This window comes from Chlorocebus sabaeus, chromosome 2 (assembly GCF_047675955.1).
Source record: "Chlorocebus sabaeus isolate Y175 chromosome 2, mChlSab1.0.hap1, whole genome shotgun sequence".
Classification (NCBI taxonomy): Eukaryota; Metazoa; Chordata; class Mammalia; order Primates; family Cercopithecidae; genus Chlorocebus; species Chlorocebus sabaeus.
Genome location: NC_132905.1, coordinates 6,901,773 through 6,922,294, shown reverse-complemented (window position 1 = coordinate 6,922,294; position 20,522 = coordinate 6,901,773). Strand labels below are relative to the sequence as shown.

Sequence of the window (20,522 nt, the reverse complement as noted above, 5' to 3'; positions counted from 1 at the left end):
GCCTGTAATCCCAGCATTTTGGGAGGCTGAGGTGGGCAGATCACCTGAGGTTGGGAATTTGAGACCAGCCTGGTCAACATGGTGAAACTCTGTCTCTACTAAAATATAAAAATTAAGCCGGGCATGGTGGCACATGCCTGTAGTCCCAGCTACTCGGGAGGCTGAGGCAGGAGAATCACTTGAACGCAGGAGGCAGAAGTTGCAGTGAGCCAAGATTGTACCACTGCATTCCAGCCTGGGTGAGAGAGCTAGACTCCATCTCAAAAAAAAAAACCAAAAGAGGACAAAAGGGTGCTTGGCACATAGTAAGCCTTTGACAAATATTCGCTACTGGGATGATTATTACAACGGCTAACATAGCTGCAATCAGACAGCAGCCACACCTCCACACCCCAGCCCAAGCACAAAGGGCCAGAGGCTGACTCCAGCAACTGTGTTGATGTAGCCTGGTCTACCCTCTAGACCCAACTGATTCACGAGTGAACATGTGATTCAAACTGCTTAAGAGCCTCTCCCCAAAAATTGTAGCTGAATGTAGTAGTTCAACCATATGACTAAGAACCCCAATTTCTTCTGTCTTTTTTGCTCTGTCATTGTCTGCATGTTGACTTGTCTCACGGTCACAAGATGGCTGCTGTGGCTCCAAGCAACATGTCTTCACAAAACCACATTCGAGGCAAGAAAATGGGGAAGAGAACAGAGACTTCCGTTTGCTCAGCGGCCACTTATTGGAAAGCAGAAGATTTTTCAGAACCACCTCTCAGCTTCTCCCCTAATCATCTCTTCAACCAATAGGCTTAAGGAGGCACCCAGACCTATCACCTCAGTCTCCCATGGGAACAAGCAGAAGGAATATAGGTGCCCAGAACCCTTTACTAGAAAACATTTGATCAGGCTCTCAGTGTAAGCATGAAGTTCCACCATTTCACCAGGGCAGGCAGGCGTTTCTTTCAAGCAGCTCTCCACCCTTGGCTAACAAACACTGACACAGATTCTTAAAATGCTTTGAGTCTCTTGATCTGTTCATCCTCCACTCAGGGGAAACAGGAGCCGCCTGTCTCACAAGCAGAACTCAAACCAAGCTCCACCCCAGGCTCTGCTTCCTCCCAGGGGACAGTAATTCCTGCCCTCCTCGGGTCATTTTCAAGAAATTTTGGGCCAGGTGCGGTGGCTCAAGCCTGTAATCCCAGCACTTTGGGAGGCCAAGATGGGCGGATCACGAGGTCAGGAGATCAAGACCATCCTGGCTAACACAGTGAAACCCCGTCTCTACTAAAAAATACAAAAAACTAGCCGGGCGAGGTGGCGGGCGCCTGTAGTCCCAGTGACTCGGGAGGCTGAGGCAGGAGAATGGCGTGAACCCGGGAGGCGGAGCTTGCAGTGAGCTGAGATCCGGTCACTGTACTCCAGCCTGGGTGACAGAGCGAGACTCTGTTTCAAAAAAAAAAAAAAAAAGAAATTTTGCCTTTGTCTCAGGAGATCAGGAGGGTTATGTTAATAAAACAAAGCTTGTTTTCAGCAAATAACTGGCTGTTGGCTAGAGTTCTATATAGTCTTCAAAGTTAGAGCTAATGTTGTACCTACTTGTAGGTAGGTATGAGTTTAAAGAATAACTAAAATCTCTCTATGGGCTACAGAGGATCTGGCTAAATTAATGCCAATGTGCAACCAACTTTTGGATATATTCACAGTGGAACACTATCTTCTGGAGGCTTTGGAAGCTTGCTTAGGGCCTCTATTTATCTGTGCATACAGTGGAGCCACATCACGTGTACAAACACCTTTTGTAAATCTAACTGTATACAACACAGGAAATAACAACAAAGAGGGAGAGAGAAACCATTTCAATCATTTGAACGTGGCCACCCAACAACCACTTCCAACCCACTTTTCCCTCCCTGCCTCTCACTGTGCTGGCTGGACGCCAGCTGCATACCTTCATACCTTCCCTCAAAGCAACAAGACGGGGACTTACACACAGTTTAGCCCAAGAGACTTAAGGAGAAGTCTTCCAACGAACTTCTAGGAAACCAAGAGGTAGGCAGGCAAGGAGAGCTCTTTGTACCATTCCCCATCCTCCTGCCTTGAATGTGAGCTTATATGAGGATGAACTGGCTGGGGTGGGAGCAGCCATTTTGTAAGCATGAGGTAAGAGCCATGAGGAATTTGAGGATGGTGTTGGGGGGAGGTGAGAAGCTCATGGATGCTTGGATGGTATCACTGAGCTGCCCCCGCAAACGTGAACTCGCCTCCCTGAAGACTTGCTGTTAGCGGAGATAATGACATGTTTTTGTGCTGAAGCCATGCTAGGCAGGTGTTCTGTGAACTGCAGCTGAACAAGTTCTAAGTGAAACACCATTCCTCTCCACAGAAGTAGGTAGTGACCATTAGGATGTGTATCTCTTATAGTATCTGCTGTCCCAGAGGGTGTTATAGGTCCTTAAGTGTTAAGCATAACACCAGGAGGGTCCTTAAGTATAGGACCTGTATTGTACCAAACTTCTTACCTTCTAGTGTTTGAAGGTAAGTATTTTGGTACAATACAGGTCCTACACTCAAGCAGGTTATTTCATCCCATGTGCAATGGAAGAAGCAACGATCTGCTGCCATACTGGAAGAGAAACTGGGAGAAGGGACTCAGCCATACACAGACACCGCATAACGAAACAGCTTCCCGTGGGAATTCAAGGGTAATTCCCACTCTGCCCAACGTCTGTCCTACCTGCTGTCTTTAGCCTACGCCTGATGCAGGGGTGACTGCATCACACTTTTTCAAATTCCCGAGATTCTTTTCAAAATCTATAATAGGAGTTGAGTAAATAACATACATATAATGTTTGAAATGTGAAGGTACTTAGGGAAGTGTATAGTCTTGGATAAGAGGGCTGGATTTGGTCACGAACTTTCAGGCATCTCCAATGAATTGCAGCAGGTGAACAAAAACATCATCAGGCCATTGTCATGTTCCCTAATGACATCAGTCTACTGTCATGTTCACAGATGAGCCTAGAAGAGGCTCTGCAGTGAGACTGGACCCCCAAGGCAGCCAGGAGCAGCCCTGTTTACTGAGAGTTCCCTGTAGGTGAGGACTGAGCCCCTTCCTGCCACGATCTCATTTAATCCCAGTGTCCTGAGCCTTGAGCGACTCACCATAGAGGGAATCTGAGGCCCAGAGCACTCCGACCCTTTCAGTAACTTGCCTGAGGACACACACCAGTGATCTGGACCCAAACACAGACAGACTTGCCGTCCCCAAAGCTGGCGAGTGGTTTGTCATTCCTGATCCCATTTTCACATACATAAAAATAAATGTTGAAATCATGCTATTTAATGAACAACTGGCATGGGCAGGTCCTCACTTAAAATGAAGAAATGGGCCAGGTGCAGTAACTCACACCTATAATAACAGGGCTTTGGGAGGCCGAGGCAGGAGGACTGCTTGAGCCCAGGAGTTCGAGACCAGCCTAGGCAACATGGTAAAACCCAATTTCTTCTCTCTCTCTCTCTCTCCATATATATATAATATATTTTTATAAATATAAATACATATCTATATTAAATATATATATACATATATATACACACATATATACAAAAAAAATTCGCCAGGCATGGTGATGCACACCTGTAGTTGCAGCTGCTCAGGAGGCTGAGGTGGGAGGGTCACGTGAGCCCAAGTGGTAGAGGCTGCAGTGAGCCAAGATCGTACCACCGCACTCCAGCCTGGATGACTGAACCTGTCACCCTGACTCTGACTCAAAAACCAAAAGGAGAAATTCATTTATCCATATCAACAAGTGGGGGTAACACAGAAATGCCACCCACTAAGTCTGACATGAATGGTATTCAGATAAATAAAAGAAAAACAACTTTACTGTTAAAGTTTTATTTATGTGCTTTTTTTAGAGTAGGCCAGCCCACAGTCAACTGTCTAAACCCAACAGGTTGCCTGTGCCCCCAGCTGGCAAGGAGGGGGGCAGATCTGGGTGTCTCCTTAAAACTCTGCACCAATAAACACAGATCTTAATCAGCAGAAGGCAATTTTCTAGTATAACTGGATTCGTCATAATACAGCCAGTTTCCTGTTTTGCCTGTGCCCAGTCGACACCAACAAGCCTCCAATTTCAGCTGGGGTATCATCACAAAGAGAAGGCCAGCTGCCCTGATCCAAGTCCTGTGGAGACACGGCTTGGAGGCCACCGTGCCCACAGCGTGCTCTGGATCCCAGCACAAGCCAGCAGCACATCCCACCACGGTGGGTAACAGAGCAGCTGAGCAGAGGGCACAGGCAGGTCCCGTGCCCGGTGGATCCTGATCAGCTATGGTGTGGCAAATGACAGCATCGCTGCCTATCACTGGCATCCCCAGCCACAAGCGGCAGGCGGCCCGAGGTCAGCCCTCCTGCTGTCTCCCCACGTGGGATCTTCACAGCAGCCCAGGAGACAGGCACCCACATCAACCCCAGAGTAGGAAAACAGGAGACCCAGGGTTTAACAACCTGCCTGAGTGAGTCGGGGAGGTGGGGGCAGAGCGGTGGGGGCTCTGCAGTCGGATAGTCTGACTCAGACCCAAACTCTTAACTACCATCTGAGACATTTTAGAACCTTTTCAAAAACAGAACACAGGAGAACAGGGGGCTGGGACCAGGTAAATGCAGGAAAAGCCTCACTGTGTTCACACCACCCTTGTGCGGACTTGGAGCACACACCTCATGTTAAAGACGCAGAGGAGTCTTCAGAGGGGACATCCTCTAACCCAGAGCTTTCGCACTCAGAGGAGCTCCATCGAACATGGAGGGGAGCAGGAAGTGTGACTGACTCACTGTCTGCAGAAGGACAAAAGGGACTGATAAAAAACTCAGGCTTTTGGCCGAGCACGGTGGCTCACGCCTGTAATCCCAGCACTTTGGGAGGCCGAGGCAGGCAGATCGCTTGAGGTCAGGACTTTTGAGTCCAGCCTGGCCAACACGTTGAAACCCTGTCTCTACTAAAAATACAAAAATTATCTGGGCATGATGACCAGCACGCCTGTAATCCCAGCTACTCGGGAGGCTGAGGCAGGAGAATTGCTTGAACCCAGGAGGCAGAGGTTGCAGTGAACCGAGATCGCATCACCGTACTCCAGCCTGTGTGACAGAGCGAGGCTCTGTCTCAAAAAAACAAAGCAAAACAAAACAAAAGTCAGGCTTTTTTACTTTTTGTACTTTCCCAGGTAGGGGACACAGCCTGTGGAAAGCAGGGCTCAACAAACTCCACGAAGAGCCAGACAGAAACTACTGCAGGCTTCGGTCACCATCGTGTTTGTGGAAACTCTCAACCCTGTCGCAGCAGCAGTAAAGAAGAGAGAACAAGTAAGTGGATGGATGTGTTCCAATAAAACTTTATTCATAGACCTTGAAATTAGAATTTCATGTCATTTTAGTGTCATGAAATATGATTCTTCTTATTTATCACATTTTTAAAAAATGTACCAGCCATTCTTAGCCCACAGGCTGCACAAAAACAGGTGATGGGGCTAGAGTTGGCCTGTGGGCTGGGGTCTGAAGCAAGCAGGTCTCCTGCTCCAAGCAGCACTTAAGTTACAGGGAGACACGAGAAAATACAGCTTCTGTGCTTACCCTCCCTCTCCCAACCCCGAGTAAGTTACTTGCCAAGAGAGGGGAACAAGGTGAGAGAGAGATCTGCCCTATTCCTCCCGAGGAATGTCCAAAGAGAAAAATAAAAGAGGGCCCAGTCCTCAATGTGTGTTTAATAAATTTTTAGCATCATCAAGCAAAAGGTGCAGTAAAGTATTTTGGTTCCCAGGAGATGATGCTTGCTCTTTAGAGACCTGAGCTCCATTTCAGTCTCCAGGGTGTTTTAAAGCCAGGTAGAGCTGTGTTCCCAGGAGAAGGCTTGAGTTTTGATTGCAATCTGTGCTCCTTTCAGCTAGAAAATAACCCGCCCATCTAGAAATGCTGTTTTCCCCACTCACCACTGTGGGCCAATGGGTTTGAGGCTAAGGCTCCCAGAGGAATTCCCAGGGTTGAGGCAAGTTATCCTAAACCAGTGGTTCTCAAATGGGGGCAACTTTCCCCCCCAGGGTACAGTTAGCAATGTCTGGAGCTACACTTGGTTGTCAGATCCTGGGGGAAGGGCCAGGGATGCTGCTAAACATCCTATAATACACAAGACAGCTCCCAGCAGAGAACTATCTGGTTAAACACACCAATAGTGCCCAGGCTGAGAAACTGTACACTAAACGTACTAAAAAGGGGCGCTTCCAAGTTCCAGAGGCGCAGAGATTTCTGGATCCCCCCTTCCATCCCTGCTTGAACGCCAGTATATTAAGATAATTAGGAGCTCAGGGTCTGAGTAGGCATAAGGCAAGTAGCTTCATTTATCGTTTCCTCCTAAAGGAAATGACCAACCAGTGCCTCCATCCCATAAACATTTACTAGCCTGGAAGGTTCTGAGGCCCTGCTGCCATTTTTAAGGGCTTCTCTCTCAAGAAATGTTAGGTCAAGTCAGTCAAAAACTGAAACTTGAGAAGGGGGAAGATTGGGGACTGAAGTAGGGGGCATTTTACAAAATTCAGGACCAAGAAGAAAATAGAAAGATCTTTCAGATCTGCTCCCACCCTACCCCCACTTTCCTGACCATAAACAAACAGCTGGTTTATATTGGGCACCTTATGAATGAGGAAAAGAGAGTTTTAAAGTTCTCAGGGCACTGTCCTGTGGGTTTTTCTTTTACTCGCTGAGTCCCTGTCGTGTTAATGGGTCTGTAGATTGATTCGTTATTGGCCTTCGGGGCATCGTACTGAACAGGCTCTGGGACTGGCTCTCCTGCCCCCAGCCTTGGAAATGGCAGGACCACCACAAACAGCAGCTGGTGGCTGAGCTCGTGGACATCCATCCACCAACAACAGAGAAATGATGAGAGCTTGCATCATAGTTGCTTCCTTTAAAAAATAAATAAACTTCTTATTTTAGAATAACTTTATAAGAACATTGCAAAGCTAGTACAGAGAATTCTTGAGTACCCTTCACCCAGTCTTCCCAGGGTGAACATCTTCCACAACCACAGGACATTTGACAAAACTGAGACGTTCACATTGCTGTGTAACTGTCAACTCGACTCCAGATTTGTTTCAGACTATACCAGTGTTTCCACAGATGTCCTTGTTCTGGTCTAAGATCCAGTCCAGGACATCACATTGTACTTTCTTTCGGTTCCTTTTTTTTTTTTTTTTTTTTTTTTAAGACAGAGTCGCTTTGTCATCCAGGCTGGAATGCAGTGACATGATCTCGGCTCACTGCAACCTCTGCCTCCCGTGTTCAAGTGACTCTCCTGCCTCAGTCTCCCAAGTAGCTGGGACTACAGGTATGTACCACCACACCCCACTAATTTTTGTATTTTTTAGTAGAAACAAGGTTTCGCCATGTCGGCCAGGCTGGTCTCGAACTCCTGCCCTCAGGTGATCCACCCACCTTGGCCTCCCAAAGTGCTAGGATTACAGGTGTGAGCCACCACACCCGGCCTCTTTTGGTTTCTTCTTATTAAAAGACAGAAAACTTGACAGAAATAGATGAAATTTACTTGAAACTCTCATCAAAACTATCCTTTCCCTCCTCCCCAGGGGCAGCTCTCACCCTGAAGGTAGGGAGTCCTTCCTGCACATGTGTCCACAGTATTACTGCAATGTGTATGAACCCACAAATAATAAATTTATAATATGAGTTGGTGCCCTGGTGTGGGAGGTTGGGGGTGCCTGTGTGCGTAATTAACAAACAGTTACCTCCTAAACATCCTTCTGCTACTTGCTTTCTCCTTCTGACACTGTTTCCAGTCTACATTGATACAGTAAAAAAATAAAAAAATAAAAAAAGAAGTCCCTCCTGGGGTAACTCCATTCCATATCCCCTCCCAGAGCTACACCTGCTTCTCTCTCGAATCCCCTGTTCATGCGCATTTGGATTCTGGGGACTTTACAGTATTACAGACCATACACAAAGGCATGCTGGCACATACGGAAAAGACTGTTTCTGTGGTCTTTTTTATATGGCATCTTGAGGAATTGCTATTAAAACACCAATCTCTGGCTGGCTCTGGAATTTCCCCATGGAGGGGGTAGGGGGCACATGTAGGTGCCCCCCACAGGCACTCAGGGCCCTCTGCCCTGACAATTATTTTTAAACCATAAAGACCGAGGAGAGGGAAGGTATCACAAGCAGGGTGGATAACAGAAGGGAAAGGTGTGTGCCTGCTTATCTCTATGTCACTCATCAGAACACGGGACCACAGAGCCAAGGCCAGGGGCTTGGCTTCTGTTTTAAGGGTCTCAACATAATCTCCTCCACGCTCCCCACTCCTTATTTGATACCCCACAGGTTCAGGAGGAAAGAATGGGCAGCTCCACACCCAGCAGGAGCTGGACAGACACATCGGCCCCATACTTCCTAGTGTGCATGTTTGGGCCTCCTCGGCGTCCTCCTCTCTAAAATAGAAATGACACTGCTTCCCTTGCAGAATGCTGAGAGAATGCATGAGGGCCCCAGAAAGATGGCTACTCTGAATCTATTGCTGCTACACAGAAAGATCTTAGCCCTCTGAGGTCTACAATCCATTTCAGTGATACATTTAGATGATAAAGGGTCTCTGAATTTAATGTCTAGATTCAGCCATGCAAGATCCTGCCTGGACTAAGAAATGTCTCTAGGGGGCCAGGTGTGGTGGCTCATGCCTGTAATCTTAACACCTTGGGAGGCTGAGGCAGGTGGATCACTTGAGGTCAGGAGTTCAAGACCAGCCTGGCCAACATGATGAAACCCCATCTCTACTAAAAATACAAAAATTAGCTGGGCATGGTGGCAGAAGCCTGTAATCCCTGCTACTCAGGAGGCTGAGGCAGGAGAATCGCTTGAACCTGGGAGGCGGAGGTTGCAGTGAGTGGAGATCATGCCACTACACTCCAGCCTGGGGAATGAGAGGCTCCATCTCAAAAAGAAAAGAAAAGAAAAGAAAAGAAAAGAAAAGAAGGAAAAGAAAAGAAAAGAAAAGGAAAGGAAAGGAAAGGAAAGAAAAGAAAAGAAAAGAAAAGAAAAGAAAAGAAAAGAAAAGAAAAGAAAAGAAAAGAAGGAAGACAGAAAGTCTCTAAGGCCCAGGAGAGAAAGCAAGCAGCTCTTCCATTGTGGACAAGATTTCGTGGCAAAGTGATAACCTGCACCTTCCAAGGAAACACCAGCAGTCACCTCATTAGCCAGGAGCAGAGTAATGCTCCTTAATTCTCTAGGTTCTGAACTGCACAAAAGCTGAAGCTTGCCCTTGCTGAAAGACAAATCATAAACAGGGAAGTCATTTTACAAGTGGGAATGGAAAGAGATGTTATTCTTGTCAAACCAATTGAGTACTTCAGTGAGATGGAAGCTTCCAGAATATCAGTCTCCAAAATGGAGCACAAGGAGGGAGGAGGCAAGAGGAACCCATTGGGAGGCAGGGAAAGATACATTACAATTATAATTGTTAAGCAAATTCCAACTGACAATCATGGGAGTTCACTAGCTTCAACAAAAATATATGACAGGTAGGGTTGAAAAATGAAGGTCTGGTTTCAGTAACGCACCCCACAACCTACTTCTCACATTTCTGTCCTCGAATCTTGTGAGAGATGCTTCAGCCATGATAGTGCGATGTCATCTGTGCCATTTCCTGGACACTCTCTGGTGCTTTGCCTTTCTGAGCAAGTGGTGGCATCATCATCTCCTTGCCCACCTTGGGTCAGGTTTGGCCACATGGCCCACTTTTACCCATGAAATGTGAACAGAAGCTCTTTCAGGGGGAAGAGGAAATTCTGGGGTACATACCCTAAATAGAAATAAGTTGTGGCTGGATGAGGTGGCTCACACCTGTAATCCTAGCACTTTGGGAGGCCGAGACGGGTGGATAAAACCTGAGGTCAGGAGTTCGAAACCAGCCTGGCCAACATGGTGAAACTCCATCTCTACTAAACAAATTAAAAATAACAAAAATTAGCCGGGCATGGTGGCAGGCGCCTGTAATCCTAGTGACTTGGGAGGCTGAGGCAGGAGAATCACTTGAACCCAGGAGGCAGAGGTTGTAGTGAGCCAAGATTGCGCCACTGCACTCCAGCCCGGGCAACAAGAGTGAAACTCCATCTCAAAAAAAAAAAAAAAGAAAGAAAGAAAGAAAGAAAAGAAGAAAAGAAATAAGTTGTACAACTACTAGTTAGGATAGTTTGTACTTCATAAAACATACACAAAAATAGAAAATTTTTAAGTTAGAAAGTCACTTCCAGACAGAAATATTAAAAGCCAAGGCACAGCTCACATTGTCTTTCCTTCTGGCACCTTATTCGTGACATTCTGAGGACCTAAGCCTCTCCCAGGGACCCTGCTGCCACCAACATGCAGAACTCCACACCCCAACCATGAACCCACGATAGAGCTATAACCTGATACAAACGAAAAACAAACTTCTGGGATTTTTAACCCACCCAGATTGTGAGTTTCTTCACACGCAATAACTTCACGTATACTGACCCGATGAAGGGTCATCGAAATTTGGGACCAGGCCTTTAGATCAGTAATCCTAAACTGTTAAATCATGATTTTGAAAACATCAAAGAACAGTCCCTTGCATTGCAAATTTTCGTGACTGCAAACTTAATTAAATTTTAACATAATTAAGTTTTAATTAAAAGTATATTAATTAAAATTGTGTTAACAATTAAAATGATTCATCAGCTAAAATTTATATTAACACCAAAATTTTGTATTGCTTTAGCTTTAGTGTCTCCTACTTAAATTTCTATTTTTGTCTATGTTTTATGAAGTACAAGCTATCCTAGCTATCCTGCAGTAGTTAGACAACTTACTACTATTTAGGGTATGTACCCGAAAAGGTAGTAGTGGGAATTGGAGATCAAAAGCATTCAGAAGAGACTGCTTAGACTGTCTTCATGCCATATGTGCACAGAAACAACCAGTATCTGAGCACCTTCTATACCATGAGAATTCTGCAAGGCTGTGCATGGGCGGGAGAATAAGGCTGTCTGGAAAAAAAAAAAAAAAATGGAAAAGTGTCCTTTATTGAAGGCCAAAACACAAGCCACAAAAACAAAAACAAACAACCAAAAAAACACTTGCCTGCCTTTGTGTGTGTAAGTTGCCAGGGGGATGAGTATTTGGACCATTATATGCCAACTGTCATGCTAAGAGCTTAGCTTTTTTCTTTTTTCTTCTTTTCATGTAGTCCAAACTACATGAAAGCAGAAGAGAGGCTGGAAGCACAAGACAGGGCAGGCCTAAACCCAATGCTTAGAAACATGTAAGTTCTCGATTTTGGAAATGGTGCAAGTTTTTATTCATGACCACATTTAATTAAGCCAGGCAACGAAAGACTGAAACTTGAAAGTTACTCCAGGGAGATAAAGATGTGATAGAACACGTGACTTCAGAGACGCAGGGAAACCTAATACTTGGTAAGTCGGATTTTCCAAACAGTATAGAAAGAGTTGAAGGGAATTTACGGAAAGTCTTGAGCGAGAAATGCCACCCCTCAGTATCTGGCCCTGGAGACATTCTCTTTCGTCCTCTGGTCTCCAGAGGCTTCTAAACACGCTGAATTCACACAGGGCTTTGTTGTTGCAGCCTAACCCCAGCTGCGGGAGCCTTGGGCAGCCTTGCACCTGCTCCAATAAAAAGTGGGGAAGTTGTGCAGTTCTGTTAATGAATGCTTTGGGCTTGTCACTCCCTTGAAGGGAAAGACAATTTGTACTTTGACCGTCTTCCAGAAAGGAGTGGGAAGAAATAGTTCAGTAATGTGATTTTTTTAAATTAAACATTTTATTTTGAAATTAATTTTTAATTCAAAGTTGCAAAGGCACTACAGAGAGTTCCAGTACACCCTCTCACTGAGTTCCAGTTTCCCAAGTAGTAAAATCATTAAATAACCATAGACGCTAAAATTGGGGGAAAGATTCAGCCTTAGACTCTGTTCATCCTCAAATAAGTTTGGTGCGTTCATTCAAATTCCAGTGATCTCTGAAAGAGGGAGGCGCATGCATATTCACACTCTGGAGATCATTTTTTTGACATTTAAAACAACATGGGCAGTTTAATCTCAGCATTTTAAGAGTAAGTACTTAAAAACTGAAATTTGGACTAATATACCAACGAAAATCTTCATTTGGCCAAAGCAGTAAAAACAAGAGCTACCATTTGTTGTACACCTAGTGGTGACGGCCTCTGCACGTGAGTGATATGATTTCTGTTTCTTCAGAATCTGTTGAGGAAGAGATTCTATTGCAGCCTTTATAAAATGAGGACACAAATGCAGAGATGTTAAGTAAGTTGCCCAAGGTCACACAGCTAATATGCAGTCATCGTGGAAACAGACACATGGGTTTAGGCTGTGTCTAAAGAGAATCACTGTGGATGCCGTTCCAACCTCCCTTGCCAAGTCACACCCACTGCTGTCACCAAGAACTTCCGTTACACGGCAGTGAAGCCCCCAACCCCTCACTCCATATATCACCCAGAATTAGCTGCAAAGTGTCAGGAGACTTGGCCAGGCAGCCCCAAGCATCAGCGAGGGCTGGAAGCCTTCACTGTGAAGCCCTTTATAGAAAGCCGCGGTTGGCAGCCCCCGCTCCTGCATGGGAACAAATTAACATTGGCATTCCAAACACAGGAAAGGAAGGAAATTGGAAACACAGTTTATACTTGGCCAGCCCTTTGAAATACTGTACCATGCTACCGACATCAATTAATGAAAAGCAGGGTTGTGTGAGAGGCTCTGGTTTGGAAATGCATTAACACACGTTCAACATGTTTGCACAGGAACCGGATTATAAGCACCCTGGCTCCAAAACAATAAAGCAATTACCCTAAAGCTGGTGCTCTCGGAGTTGTCATTAATTCAATCCACTCCACGCGGATCAGCACAGGCTTTGCGCGGCTCCCCACCATGCCTTCCGACACAAATGTTGAAAAGGCAGTACTGCACATGCTAGCCTGAGTTTCGCATAAGTAAGTGTCAAACTTCATGCACTCTAATATCCCCCCAAATCATAAACACTCCACTTTGGAGAGGGAAAAATACGCAGCAGCCGCCCTGGTATTCCCTGGCATTGCCGTTTCAGTTCGGGTTTGAGCAAATTTTTTTGCCCGGGAAGCTTAAATGACCTATCTGTTCCGTATTAAGAAATACCAAGTCACATTTTTTTGTCAAATATTATTTGTCAGATGCCATTTGCTGCGAAAATTCAATCCCAGCTTGAACACACAGCTAACACCAAATGGCTCACATAATAGCCGCGGTCGTACATGGGATCATTTGCAGTGAACAAACCCCCCTTCGTCTATAAACTGTTTCAGGGATTGGAAAGAGAAGCATGTGAAGCTCTGGAATAAATAAAGCACCGTGCCTTGAGCTGCCCAGTGCAAATGACCCTTGCATACGGGGAGAACAGGCTCAAAATGACCCGAGAGCAAGTGCCCCCTTCGCAATTTTGTAAGAATGCTTCCAAGAAAGGATTTTAGCTGATGTGGGTCAATCTCACTGTTTCTGATCTGCAATAGAAAGAACTGGCTCACTTCTCTGAAGGACCAGCATCCCCAGGCACTGCCTCTACACACACATCCACCTGCATCTGGAATCCAGGATCCAGGCAACAGACATCACGGTTGTCTCCTCCCTGCTCCTGGTGACGTCATCTCCTCAGCTCAACTCCACGTTGATCTGGGATCCATCAGGCTGGAGCAATTTGAGTGTGTAAAGCTAAATGTGTTATCATTTTCACCACAAATTAACAGTTTCTATGTAAATATTGGTATTTCCTCACCCCATGAAGGCGAGAGGAGGCAAAATGGCACCGGCGCATTTGATTTAAACTAATTAAAAGCAGAGGGTTGTGCAATTCAATATATTGATTTTACCAGTGGGACTTAAATCTTTTATAATAAGTGTACACAGCTGCAGTGCTCTCCCACCACTATGCTGTAAAGGCTAATCCGCACATTCCTTCTGACGATAACATGACAGGTCCCACACATCCCCGCCTGTGCCCTAACCCCGGTGACAGTGTCAGAGTGCATTAAGGTGAAGCCTTGCAGTGGCTTGCCAAGAAAACAGTGTGCCGACAGCCCCCCAGCTAAGCCTGAAGAGTGAGCGTGAAAGAATTCATGTGGCCAGAAGCATGGTGCAAAGGGCTCCCCATTCAAAATATTCAGCCGGTTACACGGATGGGCAGACGGGGAAGGGTGGAGACGGGGGAGACTTAGGACACGCTGATTCTTGCAATGGGCCAAATATGACCTTACTAAATGAGGGGGAGATATTAAAGTGATAGGAGTGATCAATCAACCTAGATGGGACTCTCCCTGGAATGAAGTCATCACTTGTCTCTGAGTTCAGCGGACATGTGATATTCGCTCACATCACAGGCATTCCGGTGGTCAGAGGATCGTGCACCAGCTGTGTTTATCTCGGCCAAGGCTTGATAGCCTACTACGCCATGGTAAAGCCCCAAACTGTAGCTTGAGGGGGCTGCATCTCAAAAGCAGTTTCTTCTCTCTGTGCATTCAGAGAGTCATCCCCCTTGTTGCCCTGAAACTGATTTGCAAATAGGCCATCTCTGTTACCCCTTCCATGGGGACCGTTCCACTACCGAATGACAACCCTGGAACCAAAACCAAAAACAGCCACCCAGGCTGGCATCCAGGTTTCAGCCTTACCCTGCCTTGATTCCAGAAGGAAAATACATCGAAGATGAAAAAAGTTCAAAGCTGGGTCACATACATGCTTGGGAAAAGTGGAGGAAAATCTTTGATTTATATAAGCAGGAAAATGAGGTTTAAAAGAAGTGATTTTGAAAGGGTTACGAAAAACACAGCTGTTGGTGCACTCCTATAGCAAAGGCGCTCTGCAGAAAGAAAGAAAGAGGGGGGAGCTGTGTGACATCTATATTAACCTTTGGCTGCTCACCAGTGAGGGCCGGCGCTCCGAGTGCTGGAATGTGGAACAGCCCCTTCCAAATTTTAACACAAGCCAGGTTACAGCTGCAAATGCCTGCAGTCCACGCTCCCCTTTGCGAAGCACTCCCTGAAGGAAATTTTTAAACTGTAACAGAATCTTTTTCTAATACTCTACAGTGGTAGGGACCGCTCTTGAGGGGCAATGGGAGAGGTCTTAATGCCAAACACTTGTCAACAAAAAGGACAGCCAGATGGCATAAAAGCAAAAATCAAACTGCACGGCCTGCTCCCTGCTCTTCAGCTACAGGAACAAAAGCCACTTTCATAGGCTGACTCCAGTAATGATAGGTTTCCAACTTTCTCTTCTTTTCAATGTAGCTTCAAAGATTACACAAATTTCATGCCTTCATTACCTGGACCAGAGATAAACACGCTGACTTCCACTGCCCTAGTGCCAGCCAGCTACTTTAGCAGATCCCTGACAGAGCTGCTGGGTCTTCCCAAAGAAGGAATGGCAACGGGCTACGGCTCGATTCAGTGGGCAGAATCGCCATTGCCTGGGGATTATTTAAGAGAGGGTAGCTGTTTTGAATTCCAAAATTAAGTCTACACAGAGGAGTCGGGGTTGTTAATCCAAACCAGTTTACAAATCTTGCCATTGAACTTAAGGGGCCCAGGCTGGGAAGATGGGAGTCTCACTCAGGCAGCTCAGCTCACATTGCCCAGCTTTATGGTACAGGCTGGGCTTTGTCATAAGGTGCAGCCTTTAGTCCTCATTCCCACCACCTGGTTTTGTCGTAAATTCCCCTCTAGTTTTCCCTCTAGTTTAGATCCCGCTCAGCCTGGCAAAAAAGTTGAATTCCAAGAACAACTTACAGGAACAAAAACCAGTTTGGCGGCAGACAGAAGGAAGAATAAACGCACCAGGTCTGCAAAAGCCTTCAGAATTCAAGCAGGGGTCCCCCAGCGTACGCAGGCCGCCTGCCTGCAAGACAGCAGAGCTATGCAGTGCAGAGGGAAGGGGCAGCAGAGGCTGCCAAGATCCTCACCCATGCCCCACCCCCCCGACAAAGTCCCACCATAATAATAAGGAATAGTTTGATATGTGCTAGTGATATTTTCTCACTCTTCTGTAAATTGTGAGAATAAACTTACCTTTAGAAAACTGAATACTACAGATCAACATGATTTGCAATCCAAGGAAAAACAGTATAGCAGTGTTCTTTCTCAGCAAACTCAGTGGCCAGACAAGTCTGCTACACCTCCCCCCAACCCTCTTCCACCCTACTGCCACCCCCAAGTCCCTCCTATGGAGAAATTCCAGGCTACAACAGAACAGAAGGGACAGGCAATTTATTCCTGTGCTGCTGCTTAGCAGAAATTAAAGGCCAACATTAGAAGCATCTACAGGAAGCGTCTCGCCAAACTGCAGCCCAGGTCTTCACCTAACTAATGACCTCGAGTTTAGGGACAGAGAGAGAAAGAAAACAAGGTCAGTGCGCTCTGTTAAAAGCCACTCTGCCATCTAATTTGGAGTGATGTCCCAGAAAGCTAGACCTGAGAAAGTCAGGGTCCCACAAAGCCCAAAGCCAGCCTGACTGATTAAGAGGCTCAGACAAGCCAGTCTTTGTCCTTTCAAGATGAAAGAAATGGATTGAAAGGTGTGTATACAGCCAGAGGAGGAAAATCACCCAGCTGTGGCCTTCCCAAACAAGTCCCAGCTTGCTCCTGCCGCCATGGGGGAAGCAAATAGCCAGCACCAAAGTTCCCAAGGCACCCTCCGAGCAACCTGGTCTTTCTCTGGGGGACAGGGAGCCCCTGGGGCCTAGCCCACACCGCGCAGTGGCGGCTTTTTTGCTCTTGGTTTGCAGGCCCTTCTACAGAAGCCGGAGATTACAAATACCTTTTTAATGACCCCAGTCAGGCTCTGAAGGCAGCCGCTGGGATCTGCACATTCAGTGGGAGTCCGGGGTACCCAACAGAACGGAAGATGCCATAAATCCCCCACCAGAGAAAGGGCCGTGGCTAACCCCAGGCTTCAGGAGGGCGACAGAGCTCTGCGTTCATTATTTGTGTGTATGTATTTGGAATTTTCCTTTAGTTTTTGGTATAGTTAATAAATACACATTGTTTTTTTAAAAAAATCACCAATACAGAAGTGCAGACAATGAAAAATTAGACCCCAGCTCCCACTCCCTAAGCCCCAGCTGTGCCCCCACCTCTCTAGCCCTCTAGTAAAATCTCTCTCCAGTTCCTGGTGTCTTCCTCCAGGAGGACACGATGATACACAAAAGCATACATGCAGGCCACTCACCTGCACCTTGCTTCTTTCCACCTCATGCATCTTGGAGATGGTTCTAAATCAGGTCATATGTTGCCGCTTCCTTCTTAACTGGCTGCTTAGTATAATTTAAACTTTCTTGAAGGTATTTTAGCATCTAAACCTCCCACCCCTTGCTCGCTGAAGCTTGGCTCACTAGCTGGATTTGGTTATTAAGTACAGACAATGGCCTCCCAGGGAACTCCAGGGACCTTATCAGGAGGGGGAAGCATGAAGGCGGATCTGCGCTTCCCCGCACCCCCAGTCCACGCCCCAGGTGCCCAGCGTGGGGCTTCAGTATCATTATTTCCATGTTGACACAGCGCCCGTGGGCGTGAGTTTGCTGTCTTGACTTGGTTCGGGTTTTCGCAGCAAGTTACACAAGTAGAATGAAAGCGCTCAGGAAACAGCGCTATCCGGGCGTGTTATCTCGGAAACCAAATATTTGATCATCAGTCCCGCAGAGCGCTGCCGGGGGTTAGTTTGAACAAGTCTGGAGAATGAGTGCGCGCAGACGGAGGGGGAGCTCCCCGGCCCTCGCCGCAGCCCCGAGGCTCGCGTCCCCGGGGTCGTCGCGGCTCCAGTCGTAAACTGGGACCCCCAGTCGCCCCCGCGGCGTCAGCTCGGAGATCCCGCGCAACCCAATCGCCAAAACCTGTGGTTTGCGCGCCACACGTGATACACGCTGAAAATGGATTCTGCCGGCCCGAGACCTACCACTAAATATTTAAAATAGAAAACTAGCGGCAGGGCACAGTGGCTCACGCCTGTAATTCCCAGCACTTTGGGAGGTTGAGGCAGGAGGATCACCTGAGATCGGGAGTTCGAGACCAGCCTGACCAACATGGAGAAACACAGTCTCTACTAAAAATACAAAATTAGCCAGGCGTGGTGGTGCATGCCTGTAATCCCAGCTACTCGGGAGGCTGAGGCACGAGAATCGCTTGAACCCGGGAGGCAGAGGTTGCGGTGAGCAGGGATTGCGCCATTGCACTGCAGCCTGGACAAGAAGAGTGAAACTCCGTCTCAAAAATAAAAGAAAAAAGAAAAAAAGAAAATAAAGAAAATAAAAGAAAGAAAAAATAAAAGTACGCAAACTAGCAAGCTCCCCAACTCCAGCCAAGAGAGAATGGGGCATCCGGCGGCCCGGAGAGGGGCCCCAAGGCGTTCGGAGCGCGCGGTACGCTAAGGCGGGCGCACCACTAGGGGACAGGTAGGGCTTGTCAGGGCGGGTAAGGGAGTGCGACGGCCGCGATGCCAGGGCCAGGCAGGGCTGAGAGGGGCCCAGGAAGGGCGGGAAGGCAGCCTCGCCGGGAAGGGCCCTTTACATCCAGGTAGCGCGAGCCGCGCCAGCCCAGGACAGCTCACATGACCAAGCCCCGCGCTTTGAACGGCCGGCGCCTCCAGTCCTAGAGATGCGGCCGGCGGCGTAACATGGAGGGGACTTCGGAGGATCCCTCCTTCCCAGTAACCCCCACAGGCCCACCGAGCCCAGCGCGCCAGACCTGGAGGCGCACACAGCTTGGGAGCCATAGGGCCGTGGGTGGGAGACCCTCGGGCAGGCACTGCGATTTCAACCAGGAGCAGAAAGCTGGGCGGGCTGTATAGAAGAAGCGGCTCCCTCCCTCCCGGTTTCAAAGTGCCCCCGAACAGAGACGCGTACCCCCGCCTGCCCTTACCGAGGTTGACGAAGCTCATGACCATGTCGGCGTCGGTGAGGAAATGGCTATCTTGCAAGCTGGCCAGAGGGGGGCCCTGGGTGCTGAAGACGGCCTTGTAGGGGTAGGAGAAGCCCTGGCCGCCGGGCCCGCCGCCCTCCTCCACCGCCATGGCGTTGTACAGGTCCAGCATGAACATGGGCGCCGAGTTGTGCTTGCCCTGGAGGTGCGGGCGCGGGCGGTGGGGCAAGCCCAAAATGGAGAGGATCTCGCGCTGCATCTCCCGCCGCTCCTGGCTGCGGAGGCGCCGATGGATGAAGCTCGAGTGCACCTCGTTGTCCAGGCTGAAGTCGGCCAAGGCGGAGCGCAGCAGGAACAGGGGTGCCCAGAGCGCCACGAAGCTGTGCGGCGCCGCAGCGCGCAGCGAGCGCACGTGCATCGCGCCGGCTCTACGCGCGACCCGGGCTCCGGGCTTCGGGCTCCGGGCCCGCACCGCCCCAGGTGGCAGAAGGGGCAGGCGGCCGTTCGCGCCGCTCGGTCACTTGCTGCAGACGGGCCCCGCTGCGCCCGCGCCAGACATGGCCCCTCCCCGGCCTGCCGCGCTCTGCCCGGACCCCCGCCCCCTGCTGGGTGCTGGCCCCGGGCCCCTCGCCCCGCACTCGCCCGGGCGCACCGCCGGGCTTGGAAAGCAGCCCCGGCGAACGAAGAGGCGAGTGAGGAGGCGGGCGCGGGTGGGAGGAGCAGCCAGCAAGCCTAGGAGTCCAGAGAGCCAGTGCCGGGGAGGCAGCGAGGAGGCAGGCGGGCGGGCTAGCGCTCCTTCTTCCCGCTCCTCTGGCGCTCTCGCCCTCAGGCGGCGGCGACCCACCCTCTTCCAACCTCTGGCGTGGAGAGCAGGGGCCCCGGGGCGCTCTCCCAGCCCTGCGCGCCCTGGATCGCACAAGAGGCCGCCTCTGGAGCGCCAGAGTGGTACACGCTGGGGCCTGGGCGGAGGAGGAGGAGGAGGAGGAGGAGGAGGACGGGCTTCAAGGGGCCCCTCCCGCGCCGGCGGCCTCCCACCTGCCCTCGGCCCCGCCCTCCCCCCAGCTGTGCCCAATGGGTTCATTCATTCCCTCTAGAGCGCTTGACAAATGTTTACCGAGTGCCCACGGGGTGCCTAGAGCCTGGCGGGACGTCGCGGGGATGCGGCTGGAGGAATCCGAGCCGGCTCTGCCCTCTTGGCACTCGCGGTCCGGACCACGAAGGCGGCCCGAGCGGGACCGGTGGGCTGCGGGCCGCGGTGGGAAAAGTTGGGGAAGCGCAGAGGTGGCGCGGAAATAGAAGGCTTCCTGGAAGCGGTGACCCTTGAGGCGGTCTTGCCCCTCAGTCCCCGTCTCCTTTTAAGCCAGCCACGCTGACCCCTCTGCGCCTCTCTGAACCGGTTGCCAGCTTGTCTCTGCGCTCGCCATTCCCTCCGCCTGGACGGCTCCCGGCTCACCACCTCCCGCCCCCCATCAGACCCTGCTTTCTCCCAGAGACCTCCAAGACCTGCCAGGCTGAGGTTGTTTCCTCACCTCACTCCCACGTACAT

The 20,522-nt window shown here is 49.0% G+C and overlaps 1 protein-coding gene across 1 annotated transcript in view; it reads right to left on the bottom strand.

The window, feature by feature from the left end:
* Window positions 1-19,937, bottom strand: part of BMP7 (bone morphogenetic protein 7) — a 98,694-nt gene extending 78,757 nt beyond the window's left edge. Inside the window, exon 1 of the mRNA XM_008013385.3 lies at window positions 18,977-19,937. Coding sequence (XP_008011576.1) covers window positions 18,977-19,394 — 418 coding nt within the window. The 5' untranslated portion in view covers window positions 19,395-19,937. The remainder of the gene's footprint in view (window positions 1-18,976) is intronic.
* Between the last annotated feature and the right edge of the window lie 585 nt (window positions 19,938-20,522).